Here is an 18,766-nt window from a genome sequence, read left to right on the forward strand (position 1 = left end):
CTGTTTCAGCACTGGACAAGCATTTTGGACAAGAGGCTAAATGTGTTCTAGATAAAAAAGACATATGTCTATTTGTCTTCCTTTATATGCCTCAAGGACACCAACGTATTTACAATTTAAAGGTGTGGTTGCCTGAAAAACTCTCATTTCTCATTATAATCTGTCACTGAGTCTTCCACAGCTATCTCCTGTGTTAACTTCTGCAAAATGCTTGGATCTGAAAAATCCTCACACTGTGATGTCACACTGTGAATTTGCATTAATGGTCTCATCTTGGCTTGCACCCGCTCACAGAAAGGCTGTTAAAAAAATTAGCAGCGAGGAGACAGCGGGGAGTGTCTTGCTGATAGTGGCCGTGTTCGAGATAAGCCAGTTCTGCGCAGATTCGATCACCGGTTATCGGCGCGCCATGCATGCCGGTTAGCTTTGTGTCCGACTTGAAGTCGACTTGCTCTGATGTCATGCATACGTAGGCAACGATAACCTCGTGAGATCAAGGCGGCCGCAGATTTTGGAGCAAGGCGCAGCAGTTGCTCTCCACCGGCTGCAAAACCTAGGGGATGACGGGAAACGCCTGGCTCTCACCCGATCTGATTGGTTCACATTCTGATCCAAACATCCGCTGGTAGAACATGAAACGTTAGTTGGTCACATGTATTCTGTAAATCATGTTACGTTGATGACAATATAGGCCATAAAGAGAAATGTGATATTTTCTCACGTTTCCTATAAGCACACTAAACCTACAGCTGATAACCTTTTTACTTACTATTTTAGTCATATCCCCATATACAATATATGATATCCACAATCACATGAGGATGTGTTTCGGTTGCTAACAGGCACCAGTATGAACCCCAACGCGATATCTTCATCCATTGTCACCCGTGAGCTACACATGTATGGAAATCTGTTCGGCTTAAATGCCGACTTTCAGCCACTCCCCCTGCTGCGTCCGTCTGCTCTCGTCTGTTTTCCAGGCGAGGCGCTGCTCAACTCAAACAAGCCCAGTGACTCTGCAACATGGCTGAACACATTCTGTTAGCCAATCAGAAGCTATGTGTGTGCAGAGCACTAATAATGCTGTTTTCAGCCCACATCTGCATCTCAGAACAGCAGCATCATAGCTTGTTTTTTAACGACTCGAGGCAATGACTTACACTAGAGAACACTGCTAAAGTATTGAATTAACGAGTAAACCACACCTTTAAGAAAAAATATTTTTATAAAAATAGCTTCTTAAACCCCATCCTAACCATCATCTGACTAACCTTTAAATACATTTTTGTTGGCTTTCCCACTACTGCAAAAAACATGAGCGCAAGACACGTGTCAAGCACCAGTTTACTAAGCTGTTTACAATTTGACAAAATACGAACAAAACTGGACCTTTTTTTTATCTTGTTGCCTTCAACATCACATCTAGCACACTTAAGGTGCAGTTTATTGTTTTTACCAAATATTCTGTGGTAATTTGATGAATTAAAATATATCAGGAGATACCAGTAATAAATTCATCATCACAACCATTCAGAAATAATTCAGCAAACTACAACACAAGCTCATATTTGTATATTTACAAGATCTGCTGATCAGCTTGGTTTATCAGTTTCTTATAAAAACATCTAAGACCTAGATCCTTACATCCCTACAGGAGGTAGGTTCTTCTCTGTTAAAACAGTTTAAGGGGAGGAAATGCCGTCCTACGACTCCTATATTATTCCTCTATATTAAAACAACTGTGATTAAAAGAAACATGAGCCAGCAGAATAATCAAATAAAAACAACACAGGAAAACATTTTTAATCAAGCGAGCTCAACATTACAAGCTATGGTCATGTGACTGCGGGGGGAGGGGAAGCACAATATCATTGATGACAAGATGTGAGCATTTACAAACCTAAAGTAGAGCACAACCAAGTTCTCCTCCCGCGTTTACTTCATGTGACAGACAAAATGTGCTCCGACCAAAAACTGCCCACGAGGATCCCGCCTTTGGTCTCAGTGCATGAAACACAAAGAACTAACAAATGAAACAAACTGAGAAGAAAAAGAAACACAATTAAATTAAAGATGGTTTTTTTTTCTCCCCCCAGACATGAATTCAAATTAGAAATGTACAACAACAAAAACATACCAAGTAAACATGTCAGTGGCAGGTCTGTGTCTGTAGAGATATAGCCATCGTTTTGAAAATGTTCATGCGGTTAGCTAATTCAAATACCGAACTCTTAACCCAGGCATGTTACTTGTGACACAAAACTATTCCTCCAACCGTTCCCGAATGCTAACGATATTAATGACACACACACACACTTAGACACACTCACTCTTTTCAAACCAACATCCCCACTCAGGAGTTTGAGTCGGCTGTTGCTTCGGAGTAAATTCAAGGAGCAGGGCTGCATGTGATGTGGAAACCAGTGTTAAAAAAAGATCTGTGAAGTAATCTGATAGTAGGGAGGGGAGGGGATGCTGATACCATGGCTAAGATTGATCACCTTTAATGTCCCCGTCAATCAGATAAAATTATATTACATAGCCACCACCCTGCTACTTCTTCTATGCAGTTAATCCACTCACACGCCCACTCCCATCCTTCCCTCTTCTGCTAGTTTCTTCTCGCCATCACTGCACTGCCTGCTCATTGGCAGTGCTACCAGAGTCCTGCGGTTTCATCACATCTGGGAGTTCTGGGGGGCTGGAGAAGGCCTCGATGTGCAGCTGCTCAAACATCTCGTCTGGAAAACAGAGAAGAGAGAGAAACGTGAGTCGTGCTATGATAGGAGGGTTTAAAGTGGCTTTACAAATCATGTTAAGAAAGCTGCAGGAGTGTGCAGTTCCACGGAAAACAGGAAATGGGAGCAGGATTTCTCAAGTCACTGCTTAAAGAAGCTATCTGGAGGGTTTCCCATTCATTTAGCATGTATGATCCTTCAAAAATCTGTAAAAGAGAGCATCTTACCCTGTACTGTGATATAATGTAGGCAATACGTCAAACTTTTTTTTTTTTTTTTTTTTGCTAAGCCTGCTCCCGTCAAGTAGAGCGCCATGCAGTTTGAATCAAGAGCTGGTAAGCAGTAGCCAATAGCCTTAATAGCGTTAGCCTAGTTTATACTTCTCCGTCTCCGTTGGGGGGTTATGACACGTCTCACCTTTATGTTAATATTGTTTTATTTGATGCACTCCACTCTGAACTGCATTAATCCAGCAACTGCTGTATTTTAATAACTAGTATTAAAGGTGAATACACCAATATTTGCACAAGAATAATTTTTGTTTTAAACTCTCAGTGACACACTTTGCAGGGGGGATTTGGCATTTAATTTTTCTTGGCGTTTGGAAAAACATCTCCTTCTGCCCCCCTTTATTTGACTTTCTGCTCCCTTTATTTTGGTCCAAGATCATTACTGGGCTGGCCCTGTTAAAAACCTTCTACACCCCTGCTTATAAGACTTAATGAAGTATTTTTAAGCTAGTATAAAAATGATTGAAACACAAATTGACATATTTGGCATTATTGTACAATATATTTGATTTAATTTATTTGTTAAGGACATCAAGATGCATTACAGTGAACATTATATTAAAGTAAATATTTCTAGTGCAGAGGGGAGACAACCCGTAGAAGCACTGATTTGATCTCATTCAGAGAAAAATAGAACAGGTCAGATGCACCTAATAAATAAAATTACTAACAAACTCAGGAATCTGTTTCTTTGCTTCATTGTTGTGGTGCTGAAAATATCACTAATGCAGATTAAAGGACATACACAGATGAATGCACCTATTATTTATTATTTAGAAATTAGTGAGTGTGGTTTACATCAATACAATATTTTAAATCTGAAATTGATATGGAATGATCAGAAGTTGCTATGTGTATTGTTTATTTGAAAACTATTCACAGCGCAGCCTCAGAATTGAGATTAAATATTTTTGATCACAATAGTAAAGGAACTATTACAGAACAAGTGTCTCAATAAAATCAGAACATTAATATTTAAGTGCATGAATTAATACATCTGAACTCATGCAGTAGGAACTAGGAAATATGCAATGCTAGAACCAGACACAACTTTTTATTTCATTTTAATTTGATTAAACTGATTTTTTCCTAACGTTGTTTGCATTTTTCCCACACACAGTTAAACAAAACAATGTTGATTAATGTGTGTGTGTGTGTGAGTGAGTGAGTGAGTGAGTGAGTGAGTGAGTGAGTGAGTGAGTGAGTGAGTGAGTGAGTGAGTGAGAGAGAGAGAGAGAGAGAGAGAGAGAGAGAGAGAGAGAGAGAGAGAGAGAGAGAGAGAGAGAGAGAGAGAGAGAGAGAATAATTTTAAAAAACCCGACCGGAGTGGAGGCAGTGACCGACGCATGCACAAGCCGTTTTCAGCTCTGTCTTGTCAAATGCACCACGTACGCAACAAAAAAACTAACTTTAAATATTCAACCGAAAAAGAGGCGAGCTGAAGAAAACCTAGGGAGTACTGAAGAAATGTGAGCAACAGTGAAGCAAGCACAGAGAGATCCGTTACTGTCTGTGTGTGTGCGTGGGCCGAACTGAGCTAGAGGAGCGGGCGCTCTATGTGACTGGCCAATCACAGAGCGTGAAGGCAGTCAGTTACCCAATGAGGATTTTCCTTCAGCACGATTACAGATATTAACAAGTTTTACTCGTTTCATGCTCGTATTAGTCAAAAATGCTTTATCCGTACCGGATACTCGTCTGAAACAAGTATCCGGCTCATCCCTAGCTGTAACCACCCTACCCTGCCTCCTCCTCCTTGATGCCTGCCAGCTGTGATCACAAGCAACAACAGAGTAGTTCCTGCTGCTTCTTCGGGAAACAGCGTAAAAATTTTTTTTTTTTAAATCTATAAAACGGGATCTTGTAGGCGTGGCGCTGGGATTTCAGGTGTGCCTTAGACGGCGGGCCGCCATGGCCACGCCTATGTAAGGGAAACACTGATTGGTAGTTTATAATATATGGTCTCCTCATCAGAGTTATTCCAGAGGGCATAGAAGAGGATTAGGAGTACATGGAGCCGGGTTTGTTTTTGCATAATTTAGAAACTGTTGTTGTTAAAGGTTTTCATAATGAAGAATTTTTTACAACACTACGATGAAAAAATACAAACAGTTGTATCATGATATTTATCAAATATGGTTATATATAGGAAAAATAATATATATTATATATATATATATATATATATATATATATATATATATATAAAATTAAAAAAGTGATTTAAATAATTATTAAACACTCAAAAGTATCAAAAATTGGTACCGTTAAGTACCGTATCGATTTGTAGGTACCGGGAATTGGCACAGTATCGGTTCAAATGTCAAAGGTACCGCATTAGTGCAAGTTAGAAATTATATTCTCATGGCATCAGATAAGAATCTTGAGTTTGTTCTGGTTTTGTCTTCTTCTTCTTCATCATCAACATTTCTCAGACTTTGGACCCTCTTAGTGTTCTCTTCCTTTCCTTTCACAGATATAGGTTAGTTTTTCTATTTTCACTGCTTAGTTTACACCTGACATGCAAACATCCCAGGAGCGTGCGGGGAGGGGCTCTGGGGCCATGTCTACCAGAGATATGGCAACAACCTGTTGGGGGAGGGCATGTCAAACTAAGATGACAGCTGGAAGGAGGCCAAATGCATATATAGATCTTTAGGCTTAGACTCTGCACTACAACATCACTTCTTCAGGTACACTGTTAGTGGCAGGGGCAATGCTATGGTCCTGGGAATAGCTCTGGGCTAGTCCAATTATCCAAGAGGTCTTCTGGGAGAGCTACAATTTGTTACCTCTTCAGGGAGTCTATTGGATAATTTAGTTGATCTGGGGCATGGCTTAGGTCACGTCTCCATTATTTATCTGTCCAGTACAGAAAGTATGGAGTGTTTGTTCTTTACACAGTCAGACTAGATACAGCAAAACCCGTGATTTTCATATCTTGTTCTTTTAGGATTAGATTTGTGACACACACTGACCTCTACCCAATTCCATGTACTGATCCAATAGAAATGTACCATGACACCAAATGAAGAGGGCCAAGCTAAGGATAAAAACTAATGCATGAGGAGATCCAGGGCCCTGTTGACTGATGGCCATTGAGCTTCAGAGGCTCACTTTATCTTGTTTGTGCCATTTTCTATGATTTTTCTATAAAAGCCCATTTTAAACCAACACACTACACTGAACAAAAAAATATAAACGCAACACTTTTGTTTTTGTTCAAATTTTTCATGAGCTGAACTCAAACATCTGAAAATTTGTCTACATACACAAAAGACCCATGACTCTGAATCTGTCTACATCTGTGTTAGTCAGCACTTTTCCTTTACCAAGATTATCCATCCCACCTCACAGGTGTGGCATATCAAGGGGCTGACTAGACAGCAAGAATAATGTACAGGTGTGCCTTAGACTGCCCACAATAAAAGGCCACCCAGAAATATGCACAGTTTTGCTTTATAGGGGGTGGTGGGGCAGAAAACATGTCAGAATCTGGTGTGGCCACTATTTGTCTCATACAGGGCAACACATCTCCATCACAGAGTTGATCAGGTTGTTGATTGTGGCCTGTGGAAAGATGGACCACTCATCTTCAATAGCTGTGTGAAGTTGCTGAATACTGGCAGAAACTGGAACACACTTTTGTATTCGCAGATCCAGAGCATCCCAAACATGCTCAATGGGTGACATGTCTGGTGAGTATGCTGGCTATGCAAGAACTGGGACGTTTTCAGCTTCCAGGAATTGTGTACAGATCCTTGCAATATGGGGCCATGTGTTATCATGCTGCAACATGAGGTGATGGTCATGGATGAATGGCACAACAATGGGTCCCAGGATCTCGTCACGATACCTCTGTGCATTCAAAATGTTCATTGTCCATAACATATGCCTGCCCGTACCAGTACCCCAACGCCACCATGGGCCACTCGTTCCACAACGTTGACATCAGCAAACCGCTCACCCACACGATGCCACACATGCAGTCTGCCATCTGCCCTAAACAGTGAAAATCGGGACTCAACTGTGAACAGAACGCTTCTCCAATGTGCCAAATGTCATTGAATGTGTGTTTGCCAACTCAAGTCGGTTATGACAACGGACTGCAGTTAGGTCCAGACCCCGATGAGGACGAAGAGCATGCAGATGAGCTTCCCTGAGATGGTTGCTAACAGTTTGTGCAGAAATTCTCTGGTTATGCAAACCGTTAGGGTTGTTGCTGCAGCTGTCCGGGTGGCTGGTGTCAGGCAATCCTGGAGGTGAACATGCTGGATGTGAAGGTCCTGGGCTGGTGTGGTCACATGTGCTCTGTGGTTGTGAGGCCGGTTGGATGTACTGCCAAAGTCTCTGAAACGTCTTTGGAGACGGCTTATAGTAGACATTCCTGCAGTCAGCATGCCGACTGCATGCTCCCTCAAAGGTTGTGGCATTTGTGGCATGGTGCCGTTTGATCAAACTGCACATTTCTGGGTGGTCTTTTATTGTGGGCCGTCTAAGGCACATCTGTACATTATTCATGTTGTCTAATCAACCCCTTGATATGTCACACCTGTGAGGTGGGAGGGATTATCTTGGTAAAGGAAAAGTGCTCACTAACACACATGTAGACAGATTTCAGAACAATATTTGAGTCATGGGTGTTTAGTGTTTGCAGAAAAAGTTTCAGATGTTTGAGTTCAGCTCATGAAAAATTAGAGCAAAAACAAAAGTGTTGCATTTATATTTTTGTTCAGTGTAAATAACGGTCATTTTTAATGGTCAATCAGACTCCTTAAACCCAAACCAGGTCTGTATAACCAACGTGACCCTGTTTAGAAGCGCGTCTTCATCCCCGCTCCAGCCCCTGACATCAAAGTTGACAGAAGTAGAGATCCTTGCTGCAACCCCTGCAATGGATCTGCGTATTTCCAGTACAGACTTGCACACGTTTGCCAAAAGATTTGTGCAACAATGAGATTTTTATTTTACTTCCACAAAATGCTAATTTTAGGTTAGATATTATGGAAACTGAGAATGGCTTGCCATCAAATTTAAAAGCCAGGCACGATGGCTAGCTAGCTTCCGGGCAAGCAACTTTCAAGTGGGTAGGGGGTTACTGGTAGCTCGCGACCCCTGCTCTGTTGTGTGGGGATAGTTCTTTTGATTAGATGCAGGAGGGCGTGACCTGGACTGAAAGTGTTTTGGAATCTGGTGCAAAGTTGCATTGTAAGTGCTGGAAAGGGGAAAGGTGAAATCTTAGGCCTCCTTCTCTGTGGAATCTAATCTTAATCTTAACCTGCACCTATCATGCCTAGTGCCTACTGTACAAGCCTGTGGGGGCAGCGCTATGATCTGGGATTGTTGCAGTTGGTCAGGTCAAGGTTCAGCAACACGATGTGCTCCAAGAATGAGGTCAGCTGACTACCTGAATTTACTGAATGACCAGGTAACTCCATCAATGGAGTTTTTCTTTCCTGATGGCATGGGAAAGAGTGCTTTAGGGAGCATGAGACATCATTTTCACACATGGATTGGCCACCACAGAGTCCAGACCTTAACCCCGTTGAGAATCTTTGGGATGAGCTGGAGAAGACTTTGTGCAGCGGTCAAACTCTACCATCATCAATGCAAGATCTTGGTGAAACATTAATGCAACATTGGATGGAAATGAATCTGGTGACATTGCAGAAGCTCATCGAAACAATGCCACAGCAAAGGCGTGCTATAATCAAAATTAAGGGCGGTCCAACAAATTATAAGAGTGTGAACTTTTATTTTTTTGGTGGTGACTTTTTTTGGCCCAGGCAGTGTTTTAAATACAGTTAAAGTCCCATAACCATCATCACACACTGGTGAAATCCATCTCCGCATTTGACCCATCCCCTTTGGGGACCAGCGAGCTGCAACTGTGGCTGCGCTCAGGAACTATTTGGTGGTTTAACCCCCTAATCGAATCCCTTAATGCTGTATCAAGCAGGGAGGCCCTGAGCCCCATTTGTTAAAGTCTTTGGTATGAACAGTCCAGTTTTGAACCCTGATCTCCCAGTCCCAGGGTAGACACACTATCACTTGGCCACTAAGCTGACTACACACAAGACTTACCATTTACACGGAAAGCCAGACCAACTGTAGCTGGTGCTTGAGGTCTGGCAGTCTGACTGGTGAACCCACAGTCCCCCAGGGTTTTACTATCCTCTAGCAACTGATCATCCTGTAGACCGAAATATGAAGATGTTAGGAACAGTAAAAAAAAAAAATCCTAAATTATGTGAAAATGTAGGAAAATAAATCAACACTGTAAAAGATCTGTAAAATCTGCCACACCAACATACGCACGTGTGGGTTGTTGATACTTTACCACTCTAAACTTACTTTGTAGAGCCGCTGGTCCTCTGGTGGTCTCTTAAGTATACCTTCAACAATCCGCTTCAGCTCGTACACAGTGGTAGATTCCTTTGCATCTGTGAAGATTGTCGTCTTATGACGCCGGATCATTAGGAACACATCCTAGAAGATGACAAGCAAACAATTATATATTATTTTTGGTTAAGAACTAATGAATAAACTGTGACGTGATGTTAAAAAGTGAAGGCAGAATACATTGTCTATTCTGGAACCAGAAACAAGCAGATGAGTAGACGGCTGACCTGGTCAATGGATGCTGCGTAAATTAAATCACCAAGTTACACTGTGGTGCTTAATATTAAGAGAATAAAAATCAAATAGGCATCCGAGTGTATTCTCAGATTAGGGCCAACATTTGGCAGAAATTTATTATTAATTATGCAAAAGCAGAAGCGATAGAAAGTTCTTAAAATGTAGAGGTGTAATAAGGCCAGATAAACATTTTATAAAGCAACCAAAAACAAAATAAGTAGCAGTGACGAGGACCTTAATTTCAAATATATACATTTTGGCTGCCAGAGTGTTTTCTATTTACTTACGCGTTTCCACTGTTAACAAAAGGGGTAAACAAACTAGTCCTAACGTTTTATTACAAGAAAGCAAGTAACGTTACGATGTGATAATAAATACCACCAAGCAAATAGAACACAGATTTAGCTAAGAGCTAGCGCTAAATCAGCACTGAGTATTAAAACGAGCCTAAACAAACGAAATAGCTGACCTGCGATGATAACAGTGCGCTTTTAGCTGACCTGAAGATGTAATCAAGTTAGTTAAGTGGCTAAACTCAGATCTCTTTTAGGATTAACGAAGCTAAGAAACATCTTCACCTTTCTTTACAGCAGGGGAGCTAGTCGATTTAGCTTAGCTGGCTAACAAAAACAAAGTGAAATTACGTTCTAACTCGTCAAAATCTTTTCATGAACCTCAAAAGCCTAATCCGATGTTCCTACCAAGAACCCGAATCGCACATATTAATACATGTTGAATAAAGTTACCATTTCAGAGATCAGTATCGCCAGCCCTGTGCGGCAGAACCCCCAGACTGCACCGCTCGCGGATGTTGCGCAATGAACGTACGCACGACGCATTCATGGAGCGTAGCTACGCAGCTTTGCGTACTGTTTTCACAATTTGGCGCGAGCTGACAAGCCTGGTGTGTGCACGCGCAGATTTGGCCATTATTTTTTGGAAAAGAGACGTTAGAAGTGGATTATGGTTGGTTTTCAACATTATTATTTCTGCCTTGGAGAACGTACATGTGTCTGTAGTTAGCTGGCGACGTGTTTTGGTTGTTGTTATTCCGCATTGCTAGCTAAAATGTTTTTAACAGACTGGCAGTTGTAAATTTCAGCTAATTTTGAATGACGGTGCTGCTTTTATACTGTCAGATGTTATTTTAGGACATTGCTACTGTTGGACAATTTACTGAAATTATTACAGCTGTAGACTGACGATGTGTTTATATAAAATAGGGCCCGCCTACCTCAGTTCTTTTGGGTTGGTAACTGTTGCGTTCGAGTCGGGGTTTGCATCATTTATACCCTTTTCCGGACAGTTTATAGTTGTTTACATGATATTTATTGTGGTATTAGTTTTGTGCCCTTTGTGGCAGTGTCAATTGTGCTTACGTCATGCCTCTTGTTTTTTTTTTTTCAGATTATAAATGGTGTTAGATGTGTTCCTGATCCTGAATAGCTTTTTTGTTGTTTGGTGGCTCATTGTTGTTTACAGGCTTTTCAGACTCGTAAGACCTTTCAGACTAGTAAGACCTGAAGATCAGCTACAGAGGCTGACATCATTGCACCAAGGGCAACATATGTCAGTAAATATTCCCGTTAAACAAGATATTCAAGATGTCAAATTAGAATAAATGATAAACAGCCTGTAAACTTTGTTTTGCTCACTTGTTTACTCGTCTAAAAAAATCTGTTTACAAATGTCAGTGGACATGGCATCTACATTACTGGTTCATACTTTTATGTTGTCTGATCATTTAAATGCAATTAATTATTTCAATTTAATGTTTGTGTGTCAGCCAAAACCTTTCAAATCTAACCCAGTTCAAGGTTTTGTTCTGAATGTTGCAGGTCGCCTTCTCCACAGAACTGAGCTGAAGAAATACTTAAATGATGTCAGTCGCCGTGGAAACAACAGCATCCAGGGTGTCTCTCCCTCTCCCAACCCATTTCCACCAAGCAGAGCAGTCCTTCTCCCTGAAAAAGCGCAAGCTCCCCTTTTCCTCGTCATCTGTGTCCAACTCCTCCTGCTCTTCCCCAGTTCGACACTCCTATTCTCACCCTCCACTGCCACCATCCAAGGGTTGTCCCCCTCTGAGCAGGATATTTGCTCAGCATTCATCACCATGGACACCACTGTCTAAGTCTCTCAGTAATTCTGCCTATGATCCCAGTAAAAATGGGTCCTATTTCAGTCAGTGTTTTACTAATTTGGGCATCTTGGGAAAAGGATCTTTTGGAGAGGTCTTTAAGGTGAGCACGGAAAAGATGGGCATGCATGCAGAGTGAAAAGGTTGTAGAAAAGTTAGACCACGGCGAAAATTGTATAGACTTAGCATTTTTCTGTACTTGTTAGGTGCAAAGCAACAAGAACGGGCGTCTTTACGCTGTGAAGCGCTCTGCTTATCGCTTCAGAGGAAACAGCGACAGAGATCGAAGTGTGAAGGAGGCCAGGAACCACGAGCACCTTTGTCCTCATTCACACATCCTGAACTTTGTGGCTGCGTGGGAGGAGAGTGGCCGACTCTACATCCAGACAGAACTGTGCAGCACTAGTTTGCTGCTCCATGCTGAGAGCAAGCCCCCTGGACCAGGTTGTACTATAAATCTTCTATTAAAATGTCATGCTTGAGTAATTACGGTCTCAAATCTCCAGATATACTGACTGTTTTGATATTTTTAACCCATCAATCCAGATGAGCCTGCTGCCTGGGCATACCTGTGTGACCTCCTCTCTGCTCTGCAACACTTACACTCTCATGGTTTTGTGCATCTGGACCTTAAGCCTGCTAATGTCCTCATCACTGACTCTGGCCGTCTGAAGTTGGGGGACTTTGGGCTTCTGATGGAGGTCAAGCAGACGATTACGGAGCGCACAGAGGACAAAGTAAAAGAGGATGTTCAAGAAGGTGATCCTAGATACATGGCCCCTGAGCTGCTCCGTGGAGAATATGGCCCTGCTGCTGACGTTTTTAGGTGTGCATTGCCAAAGTTTGGTATTTTAACCTTGTTTTTAGTGTTCTAGGTCTTAACGTTTTTTTGTTTAGTTTGGGTGTTTCTATTCTTGAGCTGGCTTGTAATATCGAGGTTCCAAACGGTGGTGAGGGCTGGCAGCAGCTCAGACAGGGTCATCTTCCCTCTGAGTTTACCAACGGTGAGACCCCATTTTATTCTGTGCAATTATTTTTATAAACAACAGTGTCCAAAACAACGTTTTGGCTTTTTTGAGTTGTGTTTGCAGGCCTGTCTGTTGAGCTACAGTCAGTCCTCCGGATGATGCTGACCCCTGAACCATCTGAGAGACCCACGGTCTTTGAGCTTCTGGCCCTCCCCTCTGTGAGGAGACATAGATGGAAACGGCGTGTTTATCTCATGGTTGCTGAAGCCATGCTGACTTTGGTCTCCATGTGTCAAGTAATGCTCCCAGTAAACTTTTTATTAATATTTTTGTCAAATAATAAAGTTAGGGAAATAAATTCTGTTTAGTGATTGCTTTTTTGTTTTGTTTTTCTCTGAAGATGGTGGTGTGCTTCGGATGCAGACTGCTGTCCTCATTACCTTTGTCCTTCCTCCCTCGATGGAACAAACCAGTGCCCAGCACCCCCCCTAAAGACAGCTGGGACAGAGATGTAACACTGTCCCTCAGTAGTATGCACACCAGTCACGAGAGTTTTGAGGACGACACTGTGTTTTTGCATCACACAGATCCCGATTTTTCTCCCACCTTTTCACACAGGTAGAGTCATTGTGTTCACGATTGTGTCAGAGTCAAATTTGTAGCTGCTGCTGTTTCATTTCAATGTTATTTGTCTTGATTCCTCAGGGTGAATTCTAGGCTCTCTGCAGAAAGCACATCCACTCCTCTATCCGGTTCACCGATACGCAATCACAGAAGTCCCGTTCACACACCCGGGCATTCAACCCTGGGTGACTGGCCCTCATCTAACCTGGCTTTAACCCCTTCCAGCATCCATTCAAATGGCTTCTGCCACACACTCACACCCAGCACAAGCCCCGCACACACCAAGCATCACACAGGCTCTTCATCCAGTAAGTCTTCTGGCCGGCTGAGTCGTAACTGGATCAGAACAGAAGAGTCAGTACCCCGATCTAACTTTGAACCAAAGAACTTGCTCGGTCTGTTTGAAGAAACAACTCGAGAAGAACAGCCTGAGCCATGAATCCAGACGAAACTGCCGTTTTACCTTCACGAACAAAGCCTTTTTCCCTCGCTTTAAAATGTCAGGTGAAAAGGACCTAATGCCAAAGCTTTACTGTTGTGGGAACATTCTCTCTGCCATTTGTTCTAGTCCTATAGCAGCCTAATTTATTTCATTTTTGTAAAGAAGAGGTTTAAGTTTGTAATCAGACCTCAAACACCTTTTATGTTTGTGTAAATTGAGTCATTTGCTTCATTGACAATGCATGGTGCATATCTAAGTAACTTATCAATAGCCTGTTGAGGTAATTTACCTCATAAATGATCAAAAGTAAGACTGGGGTGGAAATAGAATATTAACTTGAAAAAATGTGTTGTGACATAAATTCTTCAAAACTGGAAGTCTCGGCAGTTTATTTATTTATTTGTTTAGTTTTATAAAGACCAATAATGCAGACTTCAGCCGAATAGCTGTAAGGTAGTTCATCATGGTGACTACTAGATGGCGATGTCGCGCTGAGCTACATGTAAAATTCACTTTTCCAAAAATCTTAGCACAAGCTTCATATTTAATAAGCAACTTTATATTTTTATAATTTTAAGGAATCACTGCAACACAATAATTTCCATTTACAACCTGAATGTTAATGTGGAGTTCACATATTTCACACACATGGTGTTTTAAAATTCACTGAAGTTGATCTACAAATTTTTTGTGAATTTATGAGGATATTTAGGAGCAATTTTGCAAACGTAACAAAATATTCAGGATGAAATGAATTGAAACAAATGCTCTAGGCTTTTATTTTGAAAATTGCAAGACGTACTTGACGAGTGAGCTATCCGGAAGTGCCGGTTTGTTTTGCTGATGTATAAAAGCTAGTGTGGCTCTTCTGGCTTATGATTTCTAGAATTTGACCACTTTATTGTCAGTTAAGCAAACAGTTTCAAGCAAGATTTCAGCCAGGAAGACGACAGAAAACAGGTCTTCTAGACGTTTATGACGTTCAAAGGAAAATTGACGTGTGGAGTTTGCTAATGTGGCTAACATTAGCTTCCAGGTTTGACTGAAGAAGTTCTGGAACAGCTGGAAGGTACGTTTGATTTTTAAAGCATTATTTCTGTAGATTTATACACTTTTAGTCGGTTGACTGACTCAAGTTTAAACGTACTAGTTACAGGCACGATAGTTGGAGTTTGTATTGAATATTGTTATTGGTGCCCAGAAATGTGTTTATTGTTTATTATGTATAACATTTAACCTAGATGAGAAATAACTATCTAGTAGCATACGATGTTTTATAACAAAGTTATCAGTGTTTGTACGATTAAGATTTGTTATTATTATTATTATTATTGTGTTCTCGGACAATTTATACACCCCTTTCAGATAGTAACATGTTTTCTCTGATCTCATTAGTGAATTTTATTTAATATCCGTAAAGAAGTAAATATTCTTGTTCTTTGTGGGGGGAAAACACACCAAACCATTCAATCTAAAACTGTTAACATTAATTTTATAATGGCTATGTCTGCGAGACACTTCCTGTTTTTAAACACAATCATTGGAAATTAAAATCCTATTAGGATAAAAAGTTGGAGGATTTTATTTCTTGAAGATGTTTTACATGTTTGAGTATGAAAACACTGAACCTTAGGTCGGTGATTGGTAGAACTAGATGTTTTTGTTTTTTTATGTTTATGTAAATCAAACCATCTGTATTTGCTGTCCAAAGAAAGATCATGTTACTGTTCTCAGAAGAGACTTCTGCTACATGTGACAATAATCTCTTCGTCCCATTCTCATTTATCCCTTTTAAAAACATGAAGGGTTTTCCCTGATTGCAGTAAGAGCCTTTCTTCTCTTTACAGTTTCACAACAACTGATACCTTAAAGCACGGGACTGAAACTTGTCATTTGTAAGCATGATTCAAACTGCTCACAAACGGGCCAGTCACATATACGTGTCTGCTTCTATTACTGTAGTGGAGACCTACAGGCCTGGTGGTAATCCCAAAGCAGGACAGAGCAGAAACACTTCTAGGATTGATATGACGTGGAAGTAAAAACCTATACCAAGTATTTAAACAACACTTTTATTAAGTTGGTTTTGTTTTCAGGATGTCTAAACTGGAACGGTTGAATGCCCGTGTGTCCAAACTGTTGACTGAAGCGGTGCAGGAGGTTCTGGAGGTGGTGAAGGAGACGGTGATGGAGTACCAGCAAAAAGTTGTCCGAACACAACGAGAAAACGATAGTCTGAAAAGAAGAGTGTGTGAGCTTCAGGAAAGGATACCCAGAGAAAATGCAGGTGGGTTAACTTGTTTTCATGACATATTTAAATCCAACATTAAGGAAAATCATTTGAGAATTGGCATCAGATTAAATGTTCTCTTCTCTTTGTCTCAAACATTTGTAGATGTTTTGCCTCCAGTTGAGCCATCACCTAAAGATGGTGATCAAACTCAGGACTCAAGCTTGTGTCAGACCCATAATCTAAATGTCCATGTGACCACTGTGATCAGTGATGAAAGTAACCATGATGGGATGAAGCAGGAATTGAGAGAACGACACGTGGATACTCATTCAGGAGGAGACCGTTTCAAAGCACAGCCAGAAACTAAATCATGTCAGGATGCTGAAACTGTCCACATGTTCCTGTCTTTTCACAGAGACATGAGGACGGTGTCATCCAACAGTGTGTGCACCTCTTACCCCAGCTCCCTCCTATCATTAGCTGCCATCAAAAGAGAAAGTGAACAGTCAGCGAGCACAACATCTGAGGAGTCAGCTCAGGAACAAAGCTCCAGAGGTGTGGATTTAAGCTCCAGCTCTTTTCCTCACACCTCTGACACCCGCCAGCCAAAAGTCAGTGCTGAACCTTTATTTGTCAGTTCTAATCCTGATGTACACGGAAGTCAGGGTGGCTCAAAAACCAACGGGGTCACATGTGACGGACAACAAATCAGGACGCAGAATCCGGGGAGAGACGACTTGCACTTCTGTGCTGTGTGCGGGAAAACCTTCAGCCGGGTGGGGAACCTGAGAATACACCAGCGGTGTCACACTGGGGAGAAGCCGTATGGCTGCGTGCAGTGTGGCAGGCGTTTCAGTCAGGCAGGGGACCTGAAGAAGCACAAGAGAGTTCACACGGGGGAGAAGCCATACAGCTGCAGCCAGTGTGGGAAGAACTTTAGTCGAGGGGAGAATCTCAAAAGACATCAGAGGATCCACATTGGAGAGAGACTGCAGTTACAGCGAGCATGGAGAGACCTGCAGTAGGCTTTTGTGTCTAATCCAGTCACAACACTTTATCGTGGAGGGGTCATTTTTTATTTGTCTTGGTGTTTTAGGAGACACTTGCAGATTTTTCCCATGTAAACTTCAGAGTGTGTGAACTACAGACTTAAACATGAAGTTTACTGATGAGTCGTTTTTACTTTAAAAATATATAACTGGGTCACTTTGAGTTTAACAAGCATGTTGAACATGAAAATAGTCTTTTGCCCCTTTCTCCAGCGTATCCGCCGATAGAAAATAAACTGAAATGCTAGGATTAGAAAAACCTTCTGATCTGTCACATTTTAAATTGGCTTTCATGGACTCACCCATGTTGGCTGATGACGGGGACGGCTGTTGTTGGTTTAGCATCCAGGAAACGGCAGGGAACGTCTTGGCTAGTAGAAGCTAACTGTTAGCCTTAGCAACTCTACAACACAGCACATCTCCTACAGGTTTTGTTAGGTCAGTGTTGCAAAGCAAACAGATGCAGCGGTTGGGTCGCATTACTGTTAAACAATCAGAGACGAGATGTCCAAATATCAGGAAATCCAGATCCTGCTGTCATCTGCTCCCCTCTCCTCTAGCTCAATTCTAATTCCTAAGACAGGAATGCCAAAGCTTTATTCCCACGGAGAACAACTCGCAAGGCATTCATTCATAATAGAGATCACTGCAAATTGGTTGAAAAAACAAGTGAATTTAGTCTTTAACTCTTTTACGTGGATTTATATGCTCTTTGCAGAAAGTGTCACAATCATGTTTGTCAATAAACCTACAAACACAGAGGCTCCTTACAGAGATGCACTTCCATAAAACTGGGCTGTCACCCTTATTCTTTAGTATTTGTGTAACTTTCTTTTTTGCAGACACTATCATGGGGTGTAATTAAATGGCTAAAATAAATCAGTGAGCAAATTTCAGGGACAGAAGAAAGAATTGTAATTCAGAGTATTAATTTATTGACCGATTTTTGTTTTTAACTATTCTTTGTGATAAATGCTACCAACTACAGATGTGATTTATCCCGTTGTCAGTAACAGAGTTCTTCTACAGCAGTGATGGTTGGTTTCTAGTTTCAGCCTCTGATTTTTAATGAATTAAACAAAGAGTAAACAGACTGTCAAACATTCACTTTATTTTGGCTAACTGGTTCCCAACCAGCACTGATGTGAACACGAGAACCAGGTGTGTTATTTGGTGGTAAAAGAGAAGCTTCAGAGTACTTATTAAAGAGTTTAATTACTTTATAGGTACTGTTGGACTGACTTCTTGGTCGCTGGTTAAAAATGTCTAAATTTAAGCCGCATGATTACTTTAAAAAGCAACATTTTACAGCCTGAATGTTAGTAGATAGTCTTAGAAGCAGAAGTAATAAATTAACCTATAAACACAAATGGTTCAGTGAATGCTTTTCATGCCAAAGAATTTCAGCATGCCGGTTAGCATCACCGATCGGTTAACTGAAGTCGTGACAGGTCTGGCTGCACGACCTTATCACTGGGCTCAACTTACACGCATCCTGTCAACGTGTGTAATATTTACCTCACAATATATCTGGGCTGACTAATGTAAGGGCTGCATAACTCCTGCACCTTTAGACTTTAACATCAGTTTTTAATTATTTTCTCAGAAGGGACCTAACATGCAGTAATTATTAACCTCTGTCCTTA

The 18,766-nt window shown here is 41.2% G+C and overlaps 3 protein-coding genes across 7 annotated transcripts; 2 read left to right on the forward strand and 1 right to left on the reverse strand.

Moving 5' to 3' along the window:
• Nucleotides 1–1,773: 1,773 nt before the first annotated feature.
• On the reverse strand, nucleotides 1,774–10,541 carry LOC107387940 (elongin B). Its single transcript, XM_015963220.3, has 4 exons — nucleotides 10,414–10,541; nucleotides 9,383–9,517; nucleotides 9,113–9,221; nucleotides 1,774–2,741 (listed from the first exon to the last, which is right to left on the reverse strand). Exons 1-4 carry the CDS (start codon nucleotides 10,504–10,506, stop codon nucleotides 2,629–2,631), a joined length of 450 nt encoding a protein of 149 aa, XP_015818706.1. The 5' UTR covers nucleotides 10,507–10,541; the 3' UTR covers nucleotides 1,774–2,628.
• pkmyt1 (protein kinase, membrane associated tyrosine/threonine 1) lies at nucleotides 2,694–13,982 on the forward strand. 4 transcript variants are annotated; one of them, XM_015963218.3, is made up of 9 exons: nucleotides 10,532–10,633; nucleotides 11,150–11,236; nucleotides 11,506–11,907; nucleotides 12,011–12,248; nucleotides 12,351–12,630; nucleotides 12,702–12,808; nucleotides 12,896–13,080; nucleotides 13,173–13,390; nucleotides 13,478–13,982. In XM_015963218.3, exons 3-9 carry the CDS (start codon nucleotides 11,545–11,547, stop codon nucleotides 13,833–13,835), a joined length of 1,749 nt encoding a protein of 582 aa, XP_015818704.1. In that variant the 5' UTR covers nucleotides 10,532–10,633; nucleotides 11,150–11,236; nucleotides 11,506–11,544; the 3' UTR covers nucleotides 13,836–13,982. The 4 variants fall into 4 exon arrangements, with proteins under 4 accessions (XP_070401701.1, XP_015818703.1, XP_015818705.1 ...); XM_070545600.1 differs by lacking the exons at nucleotides 10,532–10,633; nucleotides 11,150–11,236 and adding an exon at nucleotides 2,694–2,767; XM_015963217.3 differs by lacking the exon at nucleotides 11,150–11,236 and having other exon boundaries at nucleotides 10,529–10,633.
• Nucleotides 13,983–14,685: 703 nt separating this feature from the next.
• Nucleotides 14,686–17,274, forward strand: LOC107387938 (zinc finger protein 568). Of its 2 annotated transcripts, none has more exons than XM_015963216.3 (3): nucleotides 14,686–14,907; nucleotides 15,935–16,125; nucleotides 16,234–17,274. In XM_015963216.3, exons 2-3 carry the CDS (start codon nucleotides 15,936–15,938, stop codon nucleotides 17,094–17,096), a joined length of 1,053 nt encoding a protein of 350 aa, XP_015818702.1. In that variant the 5' UTR covers nucleotides 14,686–14,907; nucleotide 15,935; the 3' UTR covers nucleotides 17,097–17,274. The 2 variants fall into 2 exon arrangements, with proteins under 2 accessions (XP_015818702.1, XP_070401703.1); XM_070545602.1 differs by having other exon boundaries at nucleotides 14,826–14,907; nucleotides 15,919–16,125.
• The last annotated feature ends 1,492 nt before the right edge of the window (nucleotides 17,275–18,766 follow it).

The sequence above is a fragment of the Nothobranchius furzeri genome, chromosome 16, assembly GCF_043380555.1.
Source record: "Nothobranchius furzeri strain GRZ-AD chromosome 16, NfurGRZ-RIMD1, whole genome shotgun sequence".
NCBI classification, from domain to species: Eukaryota; Metazoa; Chordata; class Actinopteri; order Cyprinodontiformes; family Nothobranchiidae; genus Nothobranchius; species Nothobranchius furzeri.

Bases quoted from the DNA above. Each gene is read 5' to 3' on its own strand.
- LOC107387940 (XM_015963220.3), bottom strand. From the start codon at position 10,506: ATGCGTCGTGCGTACGTTCATTGCGCAACATCCGCGAGCGGTGCAGTC. The intron at 9,518-10,413 runs GTAACTTTATTC...GTCATCTTCTAG, and splicing joins CGATACTGATCTCTGAAATG to GATGTGTTCCTAATGATCCG. The intron at 2,742-9,112 runs GTAAGTCTTGTG...TCTGTTTTCCAG, and splicing joins TCTGGCTTTCCGTGTAAATG to ACGAGATGTTTGAGCAGCTG.
- LOC107387938 (XM_015963216.3), top strand. From the start codon at position 15,936: ATGTCTAAACTGGAACGGTTGAATGCCCGTGTGTCCAAACTGTTGACT. The intron at 16,126-16,233 runs GTGGGTTAACTT...AAACATTTGTAG, and splicing joins GATACCCAGAGAAAATGCAG to ATGTTTTGCCTCCAGTTGAG.
- pkmyt1 (XM_070545600.1), top strand. From the start codon at position 11,545: ATGATGTCAGTCGCCGTGGAAACAACAGCATCCAGGGTGTCTCTCCCT. The intron at 12,249-12,350 runs GTTGTACTATAA...CCATCAATCCAG, and splicing joins GAGCAAGCCCCCTGGACCAG to ATGAGCCTGCTGCCTGGGCA. The intron at 12,631-12,701 runs GTGTGCATTGCC...TTTTTTGTTTAG, and splicing joins CCTGCTGCTGACGTTTTTAG to TTTGGGTGTTTCTATTCTTG.